The 20,429-nt window shown below is 35.7% G+C and overlaps 1 protein-coding gene across 2 annotated transcripts in view; it reads left to right on the plus strand.

The window, feature by feature from the left end:
- pcxb (pyruvate carboxylase b) overlaps positions 1–20,429 on the plus strand; it is an 848,274-nt gene that overhangs the window by 262,707 nt on the left and 565,138 nt on the right. For both annotated transcript variants that reach the window (XM_030162429.1, XM_030162430.1), the window contains one exon: positions 19,013–19,175. In XM_030162429.1, the coding sequence (XP_030018289.1) occupies positions 19,013–19,175 (163 nt within the window). The remainder of the gene's footprint in view (positions 1–19,012; positions 19,176–20,429) is intronic.

Raw genomic sequence — 20,429 nt, forward strand, 5'->3', positions numbered from 1 at the left:
TATCTTTATTAAAGTTTTAAGACACTACATGCCTTTTCTGACATGAATTGGTAACATTATGTAGATCTCTCCTGAGGATAAACCCCCAGAATCACAAGCCTTCCCCACGGTTTTCACACAATTTATTAGTAAATACATGTTTCTGTGTCAAAAATTAAACGTGTGGTGTCCAGCTGAGCGGATATTTTTGCAACTTCATGAAAAATAGGTTCATAAGAATTTTTTTGTCATTATTACTTTTTTTAAAGTATTAATTTTTTTTTTTTTTTTTTTTATTTTTCAGAAGAAAATTTTCTCACACGTTGTTTTTTTCATGCCTAAAGAGGAATAAAAACACTCAGGAAAAATTTTTGATTAAGGTTCTCATAATTCATGCATGAAAGGGTTAATGTGTATTTGTTAGGGATGTCCGATGTTGACTTTTTTGCCAAAAACCGATATGCCGATATTGTCCGACGCTTAATTTCCGATTCCGATATCTACCAATACCGCTGCCGATATATGTGGGATATTAAATTAATTTTAGGTAACATCCCATATCTCCTGTCATGGAATTAACACATCATGCCTAATTTTATTGTGATGCCCCATTGGATGCATTCTCAAATGAAACAAGGCTTTCAAAATGTAAACACTGTCTGTGCAAAGAATACATACTTCAACTTCAGTTGTGGAAAAAATGCCATATTTATTTATTTTCTCTCCCTCCTTCCATGAGTCTATTACAGTGTGGTAACTCTACTGTACAATTTTAAAAACTGCACATTTCTGTCAGCCACAAACAATGCTTCATTTACGTGTCGATAAATGCCGGTGAGATCAAGGCATTATTTTGTCAGTTTTAATGATATACAAAAAAAACAATAACGATATTCACCGATATTACATTTTTATGCCAATATTGGGCCGATATTATCGGACATCCCTAGTATTTGTAGATCCACTGTGATCTGTAAGTTGTAATACACATGTGTAAATGATAAACTAAGGCAGAATATTGTTCAAATTGCACTAATTTTTCTTAATAAATTTCAGTTTTTTTCATGGTTCTTCATGTTATTCACATTTTCTTTTAGGGTCGTTTGTAGATGTAAACATTTTCATAATGTAATTTTACTTTTTTTTTTTTTTTACACTAAAACCAAGAGAAAAGTTTAGAATTCATATTATTGGTATATTATGATGTTATTACTAGAGTGTTGCCCCGTGGGGAACCATGGGTCATATTAATACCGATATCTAGGGACTGAAGCAAGTAAATACGTCTTTCCTGTTTTTAACTTAATTTCCCATCATGCAGTGTGGTACTGCGCTTCCAGTCAACCGAGCAATGTGATTTTAAGGCTATTGTATTCCAAAATGACTAATATCTCCCAAAGTATTGGTCCTATCAACTTGCCAAGATATTTAACCCTTTCATGCGTAGCGGTCACTACAGTGGACAGTTATTCTACAGCTGTTGTCTTGTAAATTCATGGGTTTTGTTGTTTTAGTTCCATATCAGCCAACACAGTGGACGCTTGTGCATCATCTCATGCACTGACACTAGTCGCTTTTCTATTGACCCTCAAATTGCGTGAATATAACTTGTGCATGAAAATTTACTTAATGGAAAAACAACAATTTTGCCAAAAGTATTGTTTTTCGATTAAAAGTTTTTGCGCTGGCAAGAGGTGGTTCTTCGGGTGTAGCACAAATGGTATACCACGCAAAACGGCAATGGAAAGACCTTTTTCTGCAACTAGAGTCATGTGGATAAAAAAAAAAAACAGATGTTGACGGACGTTACAGCAAGCGAAGAAGAAGAGTTTTAAAAGAAACATGTCACAGTATGTGTGGACACACCAGGAAGCCCAATTGTTTTTTAATTTAGTAGGAGATAGAGGGGTAATTTATAATAATAATGAATGTATCTGTAAATCAACACCAGATTTACGTTCGTCACCATGTTTATGGAATGACTTCTTGTGTCATCTTGCGATAATAAATAAACAAATCAGCACATTTGTCATTTAATGGAAAAATCAACATTACGCACATTTAGTAAATATCAGTAAAGTTTTGTGCAGATGTCCAATGGAAAACAAATTATTCATATAATTACTGTAACTTCACTGTTCTTGATAAACCTGATTTGCACTAACACGTTTTAGTGTAAATTAATTCCTACACGTTATTAAACTGTAATTAACAATTTTCTTCAACAAAAAGTTTTTTTTTTGTTTTTTTTTTTCTCCATAATATCTCCATGAAGTGAGTAATAACTAGTATTAGAGTATGTTAAAATGTGAGAAAACATCAAGTTAGCTGCATTAAAAATGTTTTTATTTCATAGTTCTCACACAGTATATCACTTTATGATATTGCGATTTTAATACTTGTTTGTTTACTTCAAAAATTAAAGCTGAGTGGACATTTTTGTAATGCCATAAAAAAAATAGGTTCATTAAAAAAATTGCAATCACATTGTTTTTTTTCATGCCTAAAGAGGAATAAAAACACTCAGGAAAAAAAATCTTGACTAAGGTTGTCATAATTCATGCATCAAAGGGTTAATGTGGAGATGGGACTATTCCTTAACTGTAGGTACCAAATTGGCCAGTTAACCCATAAAGACCCAGTGTTACATTTGTTGCAGTTCCCAAATAAATGTTTCTCTATATTTAACCTTTCTTAAGTGATTTATCACCATTTATTATAATATTATCTCCTTTATTTTGCACCTTTTCAGTGGAAATCATGTCTTTTCCCATATTTAATTTACTGATCATGTAGATGTTCATAAAAGCTTAGATTAAACTTGAGGTTTATGACATCAAAAACAAAGAAAACTGAAGAAAAATGACTTTTTCAGTAAACTTCATCATCAACTGAACATAAGCAAAATGTTTATATCCACTGTCATTGATCCAACTCCATGGGTTTTACTGGTGAATCAATGTTATAGAAGACCACAGTGTTTCCATGTTCACAACGGAGCCTCTGAACGTCTAAGTGGGTCATATCTGATGACCATGAAAAGATGATAAACTGTATTTTACACCAATTATTTACATGTATTGATAGAAATAAAGGATCAAGAGGTATTAAATGTTTTACATCAGTAGATGGTTTTTGGTCGGTGGTGGATGTTTGGGTCTCTATGGGTTAAAAACATGTCAATTTCTCAGAACTGTGCAGATACACAAACACACACACAGACGCTCTGAGACCTTCCAGTATTATGGTATAGGTTTTACTGGTCTGGCCCACTTCAGATCATATTGGGAGGATGTCGTCCCTGAACTAAAATGAGTCTGACAGCCTTGGACTAATGTAACACATATGGGGATGTAGTCAGTAATAGGCCGTAAATAATTTCTACCTCAGTATGTGTGTGTGTATGTGTTGCTCTAATTCTAATAATATGTGTCTATTGGATCAGACAGCTTTAAGAAAGTAGTTTCGTAGACAGGAGGACCAAATGATGGTGCCCTCGGCAGCACAGTGAAGATACAGAGACAGATTTCAAAGAACAGATCTGTTGAATAGACACCCAGTATATTCTGTAACACTCGTGGGTCTTTCCAGATTGTCAGAGATCAAATATAAACTTGGCAGCTCTGCAGAAGCACTAAGTAAGGCAACGACACAACCTGCAAATACTCAGACACATCAGGCTGAAAAAAAGACAGAGAATATTGAGCCTGACACCTTAAAAGATGTAGCTGTTCTTTAGCACTCCCATAAATAAAGAATGAGTTTACACCTCTGGCATATCACTATCCTGAAAGCTATGCAAAGCAATGTTCAGCCAGGAAGTTGGCAGCGCAGGATACACCGTAAAGAATATGCTGGATTTAGTTTGAGGTGTAGATGAGTTGATACAGGGGTTGGACAAAATAATGGAAACACCTTCACCTCAAGATGATAATGCCCCAATCCATACAGCTAGAACTGTTAAAGAATGGCATGAGGAACATTCTAATGAAGTTGAGCATCTCGTATGGCCGGCACAGTCCCCAGACCTCAACATTATTGAGCATTTATGGTCAGTTTTAGAGATTCAAGTAAGACGTCGATTTCCACCGCCATCGTCTCTAAAAGAGTTGGAGGGTATTCTAACTGAAGAATGGCTTAAAATTCCTTTGGAAACAATTCACAAGTTGTATGAATCAATACCTTGGAGAATTGAGGCTGGAATTGCTGCAAAAGGCGGACCTACACCATATTAAATTATATTTTGTTGATTTTTTAAGGTGTTTCCATTATTTTGTCCAACCCCTGTACGTAGAGGCTTTAAATGTCAAAACCCATGTGGTCATCTGTCTACTGGGGAGCTGATTTTATTTTCTTACATAGTTTTCAACAGTGTTGTGCGAGTTACTTCCAAACTGTAATACATGACAGATTAGTAATTCCTTACCTTACAATATTACTGTCTCAGAATTGTAATGCATTACATGACTCCTGTATTACGTTTGAGTTACATACAGACTCTCGTCATAAACCTCCTCCAAAAGAAGAGGTAGGGGAGCCATGTGGACGGTCTCCGGTGTTCGAATCCCAGCAGGAACAATTGAATTTTTTTTTTTTTCATGTTCAAAGGGGGGACGCCAGCAGATAAATCTGCAATCGATACAGAATTCTAACTGGTCATAGAAACGTTAGCTTACCTTGTCATTGCTGATCACAGGGATCATGCTAACTAGCTTCTGTAAAGCAGGGTTAGGGTTAGTAATGAACATACGTCCATGTGGCCAGTGTACTGCACTGTAAAAAAAAACCCTGTAATTTAACAGAATTTTCACAGTTTATTTTACAGATTTTTCCTGTATTTTTAAGATACAGAAAAATATCAATGAAATTGCAATGAAATAGACTGTGACTTTACACATCAAATGTAAAATAACATGAAAATACTGTAACTTGTGAATAACCAAAAAAAAAATTCAATTTTTTAAAAATAAATTTTCTTTTTTTCACAGAAAAATACAGCTAAAATACATTTGCAAATGTATCATAATTTCACAAATATTTATTTTCTATTTATGAGATTAAACTGTTAAAGTTTAATACTGTAAAAAAAAAAAAAAAAAAAGAGATGGAATTACTGACAATTAACCGTAACAGAAGTATTTGTTCTATAAGTTTAACAAGACTTGTTTGTTAATTGACTAATATCTTGTGTAATTACAGGAGGTTTCACAACAAAAATGTTGAATAAATGTATTTTTGTGAATGTATAACATGTACAAGCACTGATAAACTGTCCAAATACAGTTTTTATCAGTGGATTGTAGAACTTGGTCTCACTGAAAATTATTTATATATATATATATTTATTGGTAATTTGATTGTTTTAATACATGAAAATATTCTTTATTAAACATTAAAAAGTCCAAAAAAATATGCAAAATCTCATGTAGTTTGGGCAAAACACTGTATTTTAATTATGGAAAATTACTGTATTTTTATGAGATGGTTATTTTCCGTTATTTTACAGTATTTTTTCGGCACCCCTGCTGCCGGAATATTACTGTTTTTTTTGTTTTTTTTACTTTTTTTTCACAGTGTGTCTTCTGTCATCTTCACCCATTGACTCAACACAAACAGGAAATACAACTTTCCTGTCACATTTTTGATTCCTTAAAGGAGTGATATTTAGTTTTTTAAAGGGAATTCTGCATTTTAAAACATTTCCCTGTGGTCTACATAAACTGTAAGTGCTATGCTTGGGTCTGAATTCTTCATTAATTCAACTCCACAGGTCTGTTTTCAACCCTATTTCTGAGTAATGACACCAGAAAGGTCGTTATGAGCGCTGGCCCTTTAAATGCATCAGCCACTTCAGGCCCCGCCCCCTCCAGGTTGTTGGCTGTGCTGTTCTTTCCCGTTCAACCAACAACTGAACATTTTGGGTAATCAGCTCGAAGTTTGGACATATTTTCAGTATGGACTACAACTGCTGCTGCTGATAAACAATTGTCGTACTTGGAGAAATGTTTGTCAGAAGAAATATTCAGAGAAATATTTGTCGGAAGTCTTGACCTTATATGTGCAAATGCTGTGACATAACTAGTTATAGACGAAACAAATTAAGCAGGAATTCAAACAGGTTGTAGAAATCCACTCGATTTTTTCCATAATGAATATAAAGATAGTTTTGCAGCACTTGGAGGGTTCAAATTCAAACTTTTGGAACTATTAGGGTCCAAATACACAAATAAATGTACCAAAAACTAATAAAAGTAGGTTTAGAAAAATATTACCCTTTTAAGGTCTGATAGTCTTGCTGTTTTTTTTTTTTTTTTAAATTGAATTATGGACAAAATGTATGTTGTAACACAAGCGCTGTTGAACATGTACAGAGTAAAATATTACTGAAAATTGCTGAGTAATGCCTTACACTACTGCGTTACAGCAAAAAGTAATCTGTTATTAATAATGCATTACTCCCAACACTGGTGTTCACTGACTGAATAAAACAAGTTTCAAAACTCATATCAAATACATTGACATGAACATTCTCCATTTCTATTAACTTGTTTAAGAAAATGAGTTTCCTTGTATTAGATTTGCTGTTTGAGGTTTCAGTTTTTTTTGTTTTTTTTTTAGGGGGGGGGGGTAATATGCACTACTAATCCTCAATATCAAGTGAAAGGACAAGGGCCTCGAGGCAAGTCCTGGATTATTACCTGCTGTATCCGCTCAAGCAGACTTTTGAAGCCGGTATTATTTCTATTTGTAATTTGCTTACATGCTGCATACTCCTAAATAAATTTGTGTTTAATCAAATTTCTACCGACTAATTCACACGAGCGAACCGGAGGCCACATAGTGTTCCAGTCCAGGAGTAGCGCGTCGTTCCTGGGGCTCTAGTCGAAAATATAATTAAACTGCCATGTGAAGTCTGTTGCTTGACGGGCGCTAACATGACGGCGTTCATGTACAATATGGAAAGAGTTGGAGGAATCAGGGGTCAGTAACTGTGTTTTAGCTTTGTGAAGCAAACAAGACAAGTGAAACGACTGTTCATTCTCAGCAAGAGTTTCTACCCAGGTATTTTAATTAACCCTTAGAGACTCAGAACTATTTTTGTGGTGACTTTCAAATGGATTTTCCTTGTACTTTTAATCTTTTCTAAGTGATTTACCTTCATTACTTCCGCCAGGAGGTGTTGTGATCACTTTGCTTTGTGTGTTTGCGTGTTTGTTTGATTTTTAGCAAGATAACTCGAAAAGTTATGGATGGATTTTCATGAAAGGAATAGGAAGTGTTGGTACTGGCACAAGGAACAAATGATTAAAATTTGGTGGTGATCGGGAAGGGGGGTCAGATCCGTTTTGGCGGAGGTCTGCGTGCTCAGAGTGCTTTTCCAGTTTATTATAATATTATCCACTGAAATTTTGCATTTTCAGTCTAAATAAGGTTTTTTCCTGTATTTTATTTCCTAAACATGTAGATCAGGGGTTTAAAGCTATACCTTATGATGTGGCATTTTTACACTTTTCTTTGGCCATCTTAAAATGCTCCTAATAAGTGTGTGTCAAACTAAAATGTAAAAGAAATCCACCAGGTATTGAAACTCAAAAATGTTTAATTCTCATATATTTCTAATAAAAGTCTGACCAATCATTTTAGTCGGTCCGAATGAAATAATTGGCCGAACCTGGCTGAGCCTCCTGTCAATCATCTATTACGGCCGTCCAGCATCCGATCCATTATCTCCGTCTCACATCCGATATGTGTCCCTCTGAATCTGACACTTCACTGGCGCTGCTTCTCCTGTTACTGACCACAGTCTACTGTCTAGGATGTGTTTGGATAGAACTGACATGCACATGTGGAAGGGAAGAAACGGATTTATGAACAGAAACGACAACTGAGGGGAACAAACGGGAATCCGATGAATGAAGGATGGAGATAAAAGTCTGGAAGTCAGCTGTACTGGACTGAACAGGTCTGCATAAAGGTCAGCTTTTATGACGGTGGGACTCATACAGGTACATGTACATGGTGTCACACAATGTAGGATTATGTGGATGATAATTGTATGGACTATGAAACCTCAAATGTCCACGGAAAATTCACGGAGGCCGCGCGTTCACAGTGTGCGCGCCCATCCCCTGGGCACTGCAGTGAAGACACTGACCCAGTACTGCACAGACCAGGTCTACTGATGGAACAGGGGTCGCGGGCCCGCGGCAGGTGGATGATGCACCTGATTACTGAGGGAGGGGTCCGCGGACACGCCAAAACGGACCGGACCTCCACCTCTGCTTCCTCCTCCGTTTCCATCGCGCATCAGATGAGAGGAGGAGAGAGGAGGAGGAGCCTCAGTGCTCAGGCAGCGGGAAGGGGGTGGGGCTTTGGAGGGAGGCGGGTTGTTCATGTTCAAACTTATACTAAGTGCTGTGAGAAATGCCACATCGGTAGGTATAGCTTTAAGTATCTCGGGATCTTGTTCATGAATGAGGGTAGGATGGAGCGGGAGATCGCCAGGTGGATTGGGGTGGGGAGTAGGGGCGGTAGAAAATATCGGTTCTGCAATAAATCGCGATATTTCATTTCACAATACTGTATCGATATTGAAAAGTACTGTATCAATATTTTCAGGTATTTATTCAAATGCAGATATGGCGGAGGTTCATTTTTGTTTTTTGTTTTTTCTTTATTGTTTATATCTTATTTGTTATTTATTTATTGTTATTTATTTGACACTGTTTTATTAAATAATGGTAATTTGAAGCATCCTAAAAGCATTTTTTACTGTCTGAGAGGCAGATGTTAGTTCCTTTGTTGGGACAAAAATAATGTTCTGATGTTAGTTCTGAACTAATAGAATATGAACATTTGAACAACATCTTAAACTGTAATGTCTGTAAAACATAATTTAAGTTTGAACACAGGAACATTTTGGGATATAGCAGTAGATCCTGTTGCGATTAAAAAAAAAAAAAAAAAAAAAAAAAAAAAAAAAAAATGTTTAGTATATGTGCATATTGTTGGTGTAATTCAGTTCTTCCAGGAAATAATAATTTTTAAAAAAGAAACAAACAAAAACAGTATGATGATATATCGTGATATATCGTATTGTGATCCTAGTATTGTGATTCTTGCCAATACACAGCCCTATTGCTGAGGCTGCTGCCCCCATGACCCAGATAAGCGGATGAAGACGGTACGGTAGATCAGGGGTGTCAAACGTAAGGCTCATGGGCCGAAACTGGCCCACCACAGATTCCAGTCCAGCCTGTGGGGTGAATTTTCAAACTGCACAATTTATATTGAAAACTATGAATCAATGGTGTCAGACTCATTTTAGCCCAATTTGATCACAAGTAACCAGTTAAATAATTGCTGAATAGCCTGTAAATAATTCCAAATTTTAACATTATTCTGCCTGTTATGATCCACTGTCATCCATAATGCACATGTATAAATGATAAGTCGAGGCATAATATTGTTAAAATTGCATGTATTTTTTGTAAGAAAGTTCAGGTTGTTAAGGTTATTCATTATTTTTGTAAAAGGAATGTTTGCAAATTTTAAAACTTTCACAACTTACTTTTACTTATTTGTACTAGAACAAAGACAAAAATCTGGAATTGTCCATATTTATGGGCTATTTTTCTATTAGTTTACTGGTCCGGCCCCTGAACTAAAATGAGTTTGACACCCCTGATATAGCAGTTAATAAAAACTCACGATGAGTTCATATCAAAACTGTAGAAAGGGTGACACAAAAAGAAGTGTCTACATTTGTCAAACTACTATTTTATTTTATTTTTTTTTGGGGGGGGGGGGGTGTCAGTGTTGCTGAGAAACCGTATTTTGCCAGAATTATTTACATGTATTGGTAGAACAAGTGGTTGAGATGTTATTAAACATTTTAGGTTGGTCTATATTTGTTGTGGTTCTTGCGACTTTTTTGGATTTGAAGGGTTGAACAATGAAGAGCAGGGGAAGTGAAGGCAGTTTCATTAAAACGGCAGATCTTATCTCATTTTTCATTCACCGTTCCTTTGGATCCTGCACACCTTTTACTAACTGGATGTACGAGCCATTACCTCTTTTCACAGTTTCATTAAGGACTGTTTGGAGGATCACTCATAAATGTTATTGGAGTCAAGGGTCAATAACATTAAATTAGGTTTGTAAAAAGGATTATTATTATTAAGAATGAACTTTTGTTAGAATTTGTTCATTGATAAATCCAGTTTTTAGTCCATTATATTAGTTAAATCTAGGGCTCCTGGATCTGGCCAAAGGATCATATCAAGGTCTTTTTATGCACAATCACAGGCTATGTTCTAAGGATTGCCTTGAGTGGGGGTGATATGGGGGGGGGGGGTTCTGGAGGCCTTAGGCCAGGGATGTCAAACTCATTTTAGTTCAGGGGCCACATTCACCCCAATATGATCTCAAGTGGGCCGGACCAGTAAAATAATACCAGTGAAAAAAGTAAAGTTACATTATGATAATGTTTATAATCGACATTGTTTCCTTAAAAATCTGAATAACGTGAAAAACTTGAAATGTCTTAAGAAAAACAAGTGCAGTTTTAACAATATTCAGCCTCAGTTTATTATTTTATCATTTACACACGTGCGTTACAACTTACATTGCAATTACAAATACACGAAACATTTAGTAATAGGTATAATATTGATGAAATTGCGTTTAGTTTTCTGAAGACGTTTCACGTTGTTCATATTTCTTCAGGTTATTCGCATTTTTTGTAAAAAGATAGCTTGTTAATGTAAATACTTTCATATAATTTTACTTTTTTACATTAAAACAAAGGTAAAATCTGCAGTTGTCATTATTTATAGGTTATTAGGACAGTATTTTTCTGCTCTGACCCAATTGAGATCTATTTGGCTTTATGTGTACGTATGGAACCTGAAATAACATGATTTTTACACTATTGATTAGTATCTTCAGTGTAATTTTCGCATTTCACAAATTCATCCTACGGGCCAGATTGGACCCTTTGGCGGGCCGGATTTGGCCCCCGGGCCGCATGTTTGACACCTGTGTTATAGACGCTACTAATTCCTCTAAGCAGGGGCGCCGCTACCAATTATGGGCCACATGAACGCATAATCATTGTGGACCCTATAGAAATGGACTATCTTCTCAATCTGTCGGACTGGGAGGGTATGTATGTGGGGGTGTGGTTCATAAACAACGTCACTTGTGATACCGTGAAAACGAAACTTAACCCTTTCATGCATAGTGGTCACTACAGTGGACAGTTACTCTACAGCTTTACTCTTGTATATTTGTCGAGGCCCAAAACGGAATCTGGCCCGAATCAGAATTGGGCCGGCCCAGAATGGAATTCTATTCTAGGCCGGCCTAGAATGGAATCCTGCTGCTATAATGTTATTTTTATACCATGTTTAATGCAAATGATCTAAATTATTACAAAAATCAATACATGGAATTTGCAAATATGTGGAAAAAAAATTAAACAAACAACATTTTAATTGTAAACTATAATACACTTTATTTACAAATAGAACCTAGTGGTACTCCCCACCAATATATGGTACAGTGAAATCAACTGAAATTGACAATAGTTACTCAAGGTATGTAAGACTGAAAATGTAAAATTATGACAAATTATGGAATTATGGATCATTTGCATTAAACATGGTATAAAAATAACATTATAGCAGCAGGTATAATATTATTCAACAATTAATTACATCAACAATTAATCAACAGGTATAATATTGATGAAATTGCATTTACTTTTCTGAAGACGTTTCACGTTGTTCATATTTCTTTAGGTTATTCGCATTTTTTGTAAAAACGTAGTTTGTTAATGTAAATATTTTCATGTAGTTTTACTTTTTTACACTGGTTTTATGAGGTCATTACGATAATTTCACTCGAGCCTGTACTAGAACCTTGAGAAGAAGCCATTTTAGCAGAATTATAACATGCAGTAAATATTTGCCAAAAATAAAAGTGCTCTGGAAAAACGGGCAAACGGACTCACTCGGCATATTTTTTAACCTTTTTATAGTCAAAATAAGAAAAAAAAACGTCCAGGTGGATTATTTTAGGTTTAGGATTTAAAACACAGGTGTCAAACATGCGGCCCGGGGGCCAAATCCGGCCCACCAAAGGGTCCAGTCCGACCCTTGGGATGAATTTGTGAAATGCAAAAATTACACTGAAGATATTAACAATCCTTTTAGTTCAGATTCCACATTCAGACCAATTCAATCTCAAATGGGTCAGAACATTCAAATACTATTGTAATAACATAAATAATGACAACTCCAAATTTTTCTCTTTGTAAATGTAAATATTTTCATGTATTTACACTAAAACAAAGTATAATTTTGCAAAAAATGTGAATAACCTGAACATGAAACCTGAAAGGGAGGTACAATTTTAAGAATATTCTGCCTGTTATTAAATGTTTGGTGTATTTGTAGATCCACTGTGATCTGTAAGTTATAATGTACATGTGGAAATGATAAACTGAGGCAGAATATTGTTAAAATTACACTTATTTTTTTTTCAGTTTGCTCATGTTATTCACATCTTTTGAAAGGATATTTTGCAAATGTAAACCTTTTCATAATAATTAACTGTTTTTTTTGCTCTAAAACATAGAGAAAACTTTGGAGTTGACATTATTTATATATTGTTATGGTATTATTTTACTGGTTCGGCCCGCTTTAGATCAAATTTAGCTGAATGTGGCCCCCTTAAAATGAGTTTGACAGCCCTGGTTTAAAAGGTTAAATGTCAATTATTACAAAAATGAATGTAAATTATATGATCAGTGAGTTAATAGTTTTTTGTTGACGGTCATATTTTGCCTCCCTCCACCCCCACTCCAGCCAATATTACCCAACTCTGTGACCGTACAGACATTTTAGGTCAATCCCCCGTCACTATCTTCGGTTAATCCTCCGTGTTATTCAACTCCGCCAACAGTTACAACCAGTAGTGTTTATTGTAGATACTCTTTCACGCAGAATAAGCAGGTTTGTGTCCTGTATAACGCCGTTTCCAACTCCTCCACGTGCCGAAGGCGTCACGCTCTCATCCACTCCCTGTGTAGTATGGCCTTATTGTGAAACTTGCTAATGATGCAAGAGACTTTTATTCTGTAACTGGCTGCACTGAGGGACAGATGTTGCTGCAGGCGCTTTAATTTGTCTGAGTCAAATTAGTATACAATAAATTTCACAAGCCCTCGAGGGTCCTCGTTCAATCAGTGTTGCCTTATGTTTTCAAAGTAGAACTATGCGAAGAAAAAAATAACTAGGCCAAACATGATTTATACATGGTATGTGCACGGATGGCAAATGTTTAACTTTTGTATTATTTACCACTTAAATATGTTTAGGTACTTGTCTTTTTCTTGTTCATGCATGACTCACTCACTTATACTTTGACAAATGCTCAGAGACACTTAATATAAGCCACTTAAGACATACTTTTCATAGAATTTCAAGTTTTTAACAAGTGCAGCTTTTTTTTAACCTCAATTTGCGGGAATGAAATAAATATAAATGAACACACAGGGCAGGGGTGTCAAACTCATTTTCTTCCAGGGGCCACATTCAGCTTAATCTGAAGTGGGCCGGACCATTAAAATAATAGCATGATAGCCAATAAATAATGACAACTTTAAATTGTTTTAGCGCAAAAAATAACATTCAATTATGCCAATATTTCCATTAACAAACTATCCAAACAAAAAGGATGTGAATAACTTGAAAAAAATGGAATTTGTTAAGAAATGTAAGTACAATTTGATCAATAGTATGCCTTGAATTATCATTTATATTTATAAATATGTGTATTACATATCTGATCTACATAGGCAAAAAAACATTTAGTTACAGGCAGAATATTGTTAAAATTGCACTTAATTTTCTTTAGACATTTCGGGTTGTTCATATTTGTTCAGTTTATTGACATTTTATTGTTAAAGGATAGTTTGTTAACCCTCCGGTATCCGGGTGCGCCTTTTAAACACACTTTGCACTTTGTGTTAAAAAACTTCATATTATTTTTCACAATTTAAATAAGGTTAGAATTCAAAAGTTGTTCATTTTTGCATGATCTTTAAAATTCTGGCCACCAATTAAAATTTGCACATTATAAACAAAAGAAAATTACAAGACTAGCATCTGTCTCCCAAGTGTGCCTAAAACGCACTGTTTCTTCCATTTGATATGTATGATTAGGGCTGACCTTGATTTACAAAAATAAAATCAAATTAGAGCAGAAAAATAAATCAATATATCATATTTAATAGTTGGATTTAAAGGTGTGCCATTTTGTCACACTTGGTGACAGATGCTAGTATTTTTGAACATTTGACCTAGCGCCAAAAATAATAATGCAAATTAACCGATGTTGCTGTTAATCACTGACATATGCCAGGATGAAAAAATAAAATAATATGTGATCCACTTTTAATGTCGTATATTGAAAAAAAAAAAAAAAATTTTGTGCTTTCTGCCTCCAAAAAATTGGTGTGTTTACATTACAAACACAGCATTTAAAGGGTTAAAAAATGTGACAATTATTGAGTATTTGGTATTTTTATTTACGGCTCAAGTTGATGAAATAGAAAAAAGTGTAAAAGAATTAAAAACAAACTGTATGAAATTTTTTTTGACATTATTCCACAAGTGTGCCAAAAAGGCACATTTGGTGCCTTGCTGGACGGGATACCGGAGGGTTAATGTAAACATTTTCATAATTTAATGTTTTTTCGCTAAATCAAAGAGAAAAAATGGTATTGGCATTATTTGTAGGTTATTATGATATTATTTTTGAGTTTGGTGCCCTAACTTGCACTTTGTTAATTCATCCCAGGGGCCAAATTGGAAGCTTTGGCGGGCCAGTTTTGGCCCCCGGGCCGCATGTTGGACACCTGTGACATAGGGGATAAGTAATCACAGTTTTAGATAAAAAAAAACAAAAAAACAATAAAGTAAAAAACTCAAATGAGTGAAACGCTTGAAATCTAACAAGAACTCTGTAAACATTTGACTTTTGGCTATATTCCACACAGTAACAGCAGATGGAAAGCGTTTTTCCCACATGCAGGGTTACTATTCTGAGTGCGGTAACAAACCGGTATCCAAATTAAACAAAGCACTGGAAAAGTGCGAGTAAATAACTGCTGCCGGCAACATTGCTCGTAAAATGTCTCATCTCAATTTGTCTTTTTTATTATTTCAGGAAATGAGTGGAGCTGTCTAATTTTAAAAATATCAACATATTCATGAAGCTGTAACAAAATCATGATGCTAGTGCCGGTCCAAGTTATCAAAAGTGGATCTGCCTTTTCCACCAACACATTTCTCACCAGGCTGATGCATAATTGTCCTTCTGTTTTGGCCCGAACGCAGATACCGTCTAATTGAGACATTAAGAAGAAGGGAGCCAAGGCGCTGTCCAAAATTTGAGCTTGTTTGCTAATGTGCACGCCTTCTGTTTCCTGTTCACCCTTCAAGGCTAGGAGGCGTCCCACCGGGCCGAGTAGGTTTCCGTTTGGCATCAGTCGGTATGCAAGGACACAGTCAGTTCAGGATTATGTGTCTATGTCAACGTCTGCTCATATGAAACGTATCCAAACAACCAGTAAAAGCCGGACATTCTAGGTGTGTTACGGCCTGCGAGGTCATAAATCTTAACCCAGACGGTCCCATTTGAGCCGCAACATTTAAATAAATCGCATACAGATGAGGCAAATTGATGTTAAGGGTTACAACTCAAATAAGTGAAAGAAATGAAGTTCTCCGCGCTTCTGTCGATTTCAAGTTTCCAGTAATAGAGACTATAATTACTGTATAACATTTACATAATGCACTGCCATTAGCATGGTGTGAATGGTGTGTGTGTGTCCATGGACAGAGAAATATTCATTAAATAAAAAAATGGAATTGCCTCGTGTGTATGTCGGCTGCTGTAGGAGAACAAAAATGGGATTGGACAAAGATATGTAATGTTCTATATCATGGATACTCGCTTACGACGCTAGCTTCGCCTGGGGCTGCTTTCGTAAAATGACAGTAGGCAAAAGGACCGATTAATAACAAACAAAATTTATCAGGTAAAATGAATAAACATGAAAACGTAACTCGGCTTTCAAGTTACGACTGTTTATTTGGAGGTTGAACTGACTCATTAATTTGACTGATGAATTCAGTTAACTCAGAACACAGGTTGACTACAGGAATAAATGACAAAATCGAACATTTTAAGACGAATCATTGTATTTTCATTGTCATTAGACACAGTCGTTGAGCTGTTACGCTGAATATTCCTGTTCTGTGTAATGATTCCTTCATTTCATTTATTTGGATCTCCATTAGCTTTGGCTTAGGTCAGGGGTGTCAAACTCATTTTTTTCCGGGGGCCACATTCAGCCCAATTTTATCTGAAGTGGGTCAGAGCAGTAAAATAATAGCATGGTAGCCAATAAATAATGACGACTCCAAATTCTTTTAGTGCAAAAAATAGCATTCAGTTATGCCAGTGTTTCTTAAAGTGTGGGGCGGGCCCTCTGGGGGGGGTGCGAAGGCGTGCCGGGGGGGCATGGGATCAGTCCTGGGTGGTTGTTTTTTTTTTTTCTCCTTCAGGTTAGAGCATGTAGCAGGTGGAACTAATATTTTAGCGTTGGAGCACCCTGGGCTCATTTTAGGGACGTACAACAAACAAATCTATTGCCATGGTGATCTGTCACTAGACTAGACAAAGAGTTTGGGTTTGGACAATGGACAAGGACTGAACTGGAAAAGAAAAATGTGGAATGTTTCTGTTTTTGCACAGTTTGTACAGTTTGCACTTTAATGTTCTGAGATGTGCAATGGAAACGGGCTCATTGCAGCCACTGATATTGTTAAAATGTTCATGTTCATTACCAAATTTGTTTGTTGTTCTAAAAAAAAAAAGTAACTTTATTGTCATAGTTGTAAAATAATTGTGCATTTCCAATTTTTATTTGGAAAAATATTGTCTCTGAGCAGTCTGGTTGAGTTTATTTGTATTGTTCAAGCAAAAATCTAAGTTATTTTTTAATTTGAACAACAAATTATTCAAGGAAAAGCAAAAAGTATTGTTACAATATTGATGTTTCTTTCAATAAAAGTTATAATTGCACCACTGTTACAATGCTGCTGGGGTTGGGGGGGGGGGGGGGGGGGGCTGGAGATTTTTCGTCCTCCAAAGGGGGGCCCAACAGAAAAAGACTGAGAACCGCTGAGTTATGCCAATATTTCCGTTTACAAACCATCCAAACAAAAAGGATGTGAATAACCTGAAAAAAAATGAAATTTGTTAAAAAAATATAAGTAAAACTGTATCAATATTATGCCTCGACTTATCATTTATACATATGCATTACAGATGAGATCTACAAAGGCACAAAACATTTAGTAACAGGCAGAATATTGTTAAAATTGTCCTTAATTTTCTTTAGACATTTCAGGTTGTTCATATTTCTTCAGGTTATTCGCATTTTATTGTTAAAGGATAGTTTGTTACCATAAATATTTATCATAATTTAATGTTTTTTGCACTTAATCAAAGAGAAAAAAAAATGGTGTTGTCATTATTTATAGGTTATTATGATATTATTTTTGAGTTTGATGCCCTAACTTGCACTTTGCAAATTCATTCCGCGGGACAGTTATGAAACTTTAGTGGGCCGGTTTTGGCCCCCTGTGGCTTAGACCATCGCTATTCTTCCTGGAGTCCACACCCATCACAATTATCTTTACACTGCAATACACAAACCACCCAAAACACCCACACACAAAATCAAACAAAACAACACAACACAAACAACAACCAAAAAATATTCATCACAATTACAAAACAAAAACAACATACATGTTATACAAGACCTAGTTCAATTAACAGTACCTCCCAAAAAGTATTGTTTTTAGCATACTTTGTAAATGGTAAGATTATATTTCACAGTTATATATCAGTGTAATGTCAATCCACTAGTTGCCTTCTGTGTTTATGATGGTGGAAATACCTAAAACGTCAGGTTTTGTCTCGACTTTTTGGTTGATAATGAACTGAAATTCCCCATTTTCTCGTGTATTTTTGCACGTACAGTCGAAAAAATTATTAGACCACCCTTGTTTTCTTCAATTTCTTGTTCATTTTAATGCCTGGTACATATACTTGTTTGGACAAATATAATAACAACAAAAATAGCTCATAAGAGTTTAATTTCAGAGCTGATATCTAGTCATTTTTCAGGGTTTTCTTGCTAATAACCAAAATCACTTAAGTTCTTACATTAATATCTATGGCATTGGACTGCCAAAAACAGTGCTTTTAGACATTCCATATTTTCTTTTCTGTCTGTTTTAGTCACAGGAGTTAGTACTTGATTGCATAACCATTGTTTTTGATGACTTTTGAATGGTCTAATAATTTTTTCCGCGACTGTAAATGTGCCTCCTCTGTTTTGTGTTTCATCACATTATTGCATTATTCATTGAAATGTCACTCAGAACAGGAATCCTCCACTTGTTTTGGCTCTGATGCACTTTTGTTAATATTCACATCTTGACATTTTAGGAAAGTGATAAAAAAAAAACAAAAAAAAATAAATGTTTGTCTTCATGCAGGTTTACTTTGGGATTGTGTAGCAGTAGTGTGTCACAGGAGCGGTTGCATTTTCACATTAAAACAACGTGTTAATTTAATCAAATTTCTTTGTTTTTGCTGCAAATAGGTATCCAGTAGGGATTGTTTTGCTGTCACACATCACAGATTTATTTGCCAAAATGACGAACGCTGCAAAAACCTGCAAATCCCGAATCCCACATAACCTTTTTTTCAAGTCCAAGAATAGCTAAAGATGTTTACCTCAGTAAATGGCCTTGCCAGTCTTGGTGTAAGTGGGAGAATGTTCCCTGCAGTGACATTAAGGGCTATTCACACCATGTTCAGAGCTTCAATCAATTTATTCACCTCATCACCTCTCTCTCCTCTGTCTGCTTCTCTGTAACAGTGTGGATCTGGTGCATGCACAGCTGCATGTATGCGAGGGCCGCAGCCTGCCAGACCTGGGCCTCAAACAAGAAAAGATCAGGGTGAACGGCTGCGCGATCCAATGCAGAGTAACAACCGAAGACCCAGCCAGAGGCTTCCAACCAGACACGGGCAGGATTGAGGTATGGCTCACTCCAAAGGGACTCGCAGGCTCTTTTAGTTTTCAGCAATTTGAACACCTTAAAGCTCTATTAAGTCTAGAGAATGTCTGCAAGCAACAGAAAAAAAAAAAAAAACAACCTAACTCTGGAGAAAATAACTAAAATGTATTTTCAAAGTGGCAGAAATTTACAAGAAACCAGCCCTCGGCCTCTTTTGGGACATGACACGTTGGAGTTTTCTCCTTGCCAGATGTCAGACATGAGCTCTTATGCTTGTCAGGTTTAGCCAGCGCTGCATTTAGGCTTGTAGAACAGCTTACAGTTAGCCTTTGAGAGCTTAATTTAAAGACATACTATGTAAGCACAGGCTGACAATACACTGCACAGTTCATCCAGTAATAATCCCTCTCAGGCATCACTTATGCCCTCAAGAAGTGCGTGGTCTTGCATTTATTTATTTATTTATTTATTTATTTATCTATCGTTTATTTCGAATATGCAACAAGACAAAGTAAACTTACTTAGTCCTTAGAAATAAAATAGACAGTAAGAAGTAATGGAAGAAAACAAAAAAAAACAACACTTTTACATATACATGACTTCATTTGCAAATTCGAAAAGGAGTGGGAGGAAGTATAACTTATTTAATCCCACCCCTTCTCCACACAACAGTCCATCCTTTAGCTTCCTGTCAGCATCATTTATGAAGAGTCAAGTTCCTTAGATCTTTAATAAGTAATTAACTTCACTTTATATATATATACAGGGTGTCCCATAAGTCTCCATACATAGGAGACATAATACATATATGGTTCTAACATGTATTTCTTTATATTTCTTCTTTATAGTTCTTCAGCAGTGGAGGACACACATTGAAATGTGTTCCTGACAAAATGGCAGTCATATAGAGCATATTATATAAATAAAAATGGTTTATGTCAAGAAACGTTCATTTTTCCTATGTATGGAGACTTATGGGACACCCTGTATATAACATATATATACAGTTGTCCCTCACTATAACGTGGTTCACCTTTCACGGCCTCGCTGTTTCATGGATTTTTTAAAGGGCAATTTTGCATGCTTTTTTTAATTTTTTTTTTTTTATACAGCCTATGAACACGCAGTGTGTTCTGCGTTCTGATTGGCTAAGGGAGAACCCGCGCAGTGTGTTCTGCATCCTGATTGGCTAAGGGACTGTAGACCATTGTCAGTCAATCTCCTCTGTGCCGTGTCTCCTGTACAGTACAGACTACGTTCTTCTTGCCAAATTTA

This window comes from Sphaeramia orbicularis, chromosome 18 (assembly GCF_902148855.1).
Source record: "Sphaeramia orbicularis chromosome 18, fSphaOr1.1, whole genome shotgun sequence".
Lineage (NCBI taxonomy): Eukaryota > Metazoa > Chordata > Actinopteri > Kurtiformes > Apogonidae > Sphaeramia > Sphaeramia orbicularis.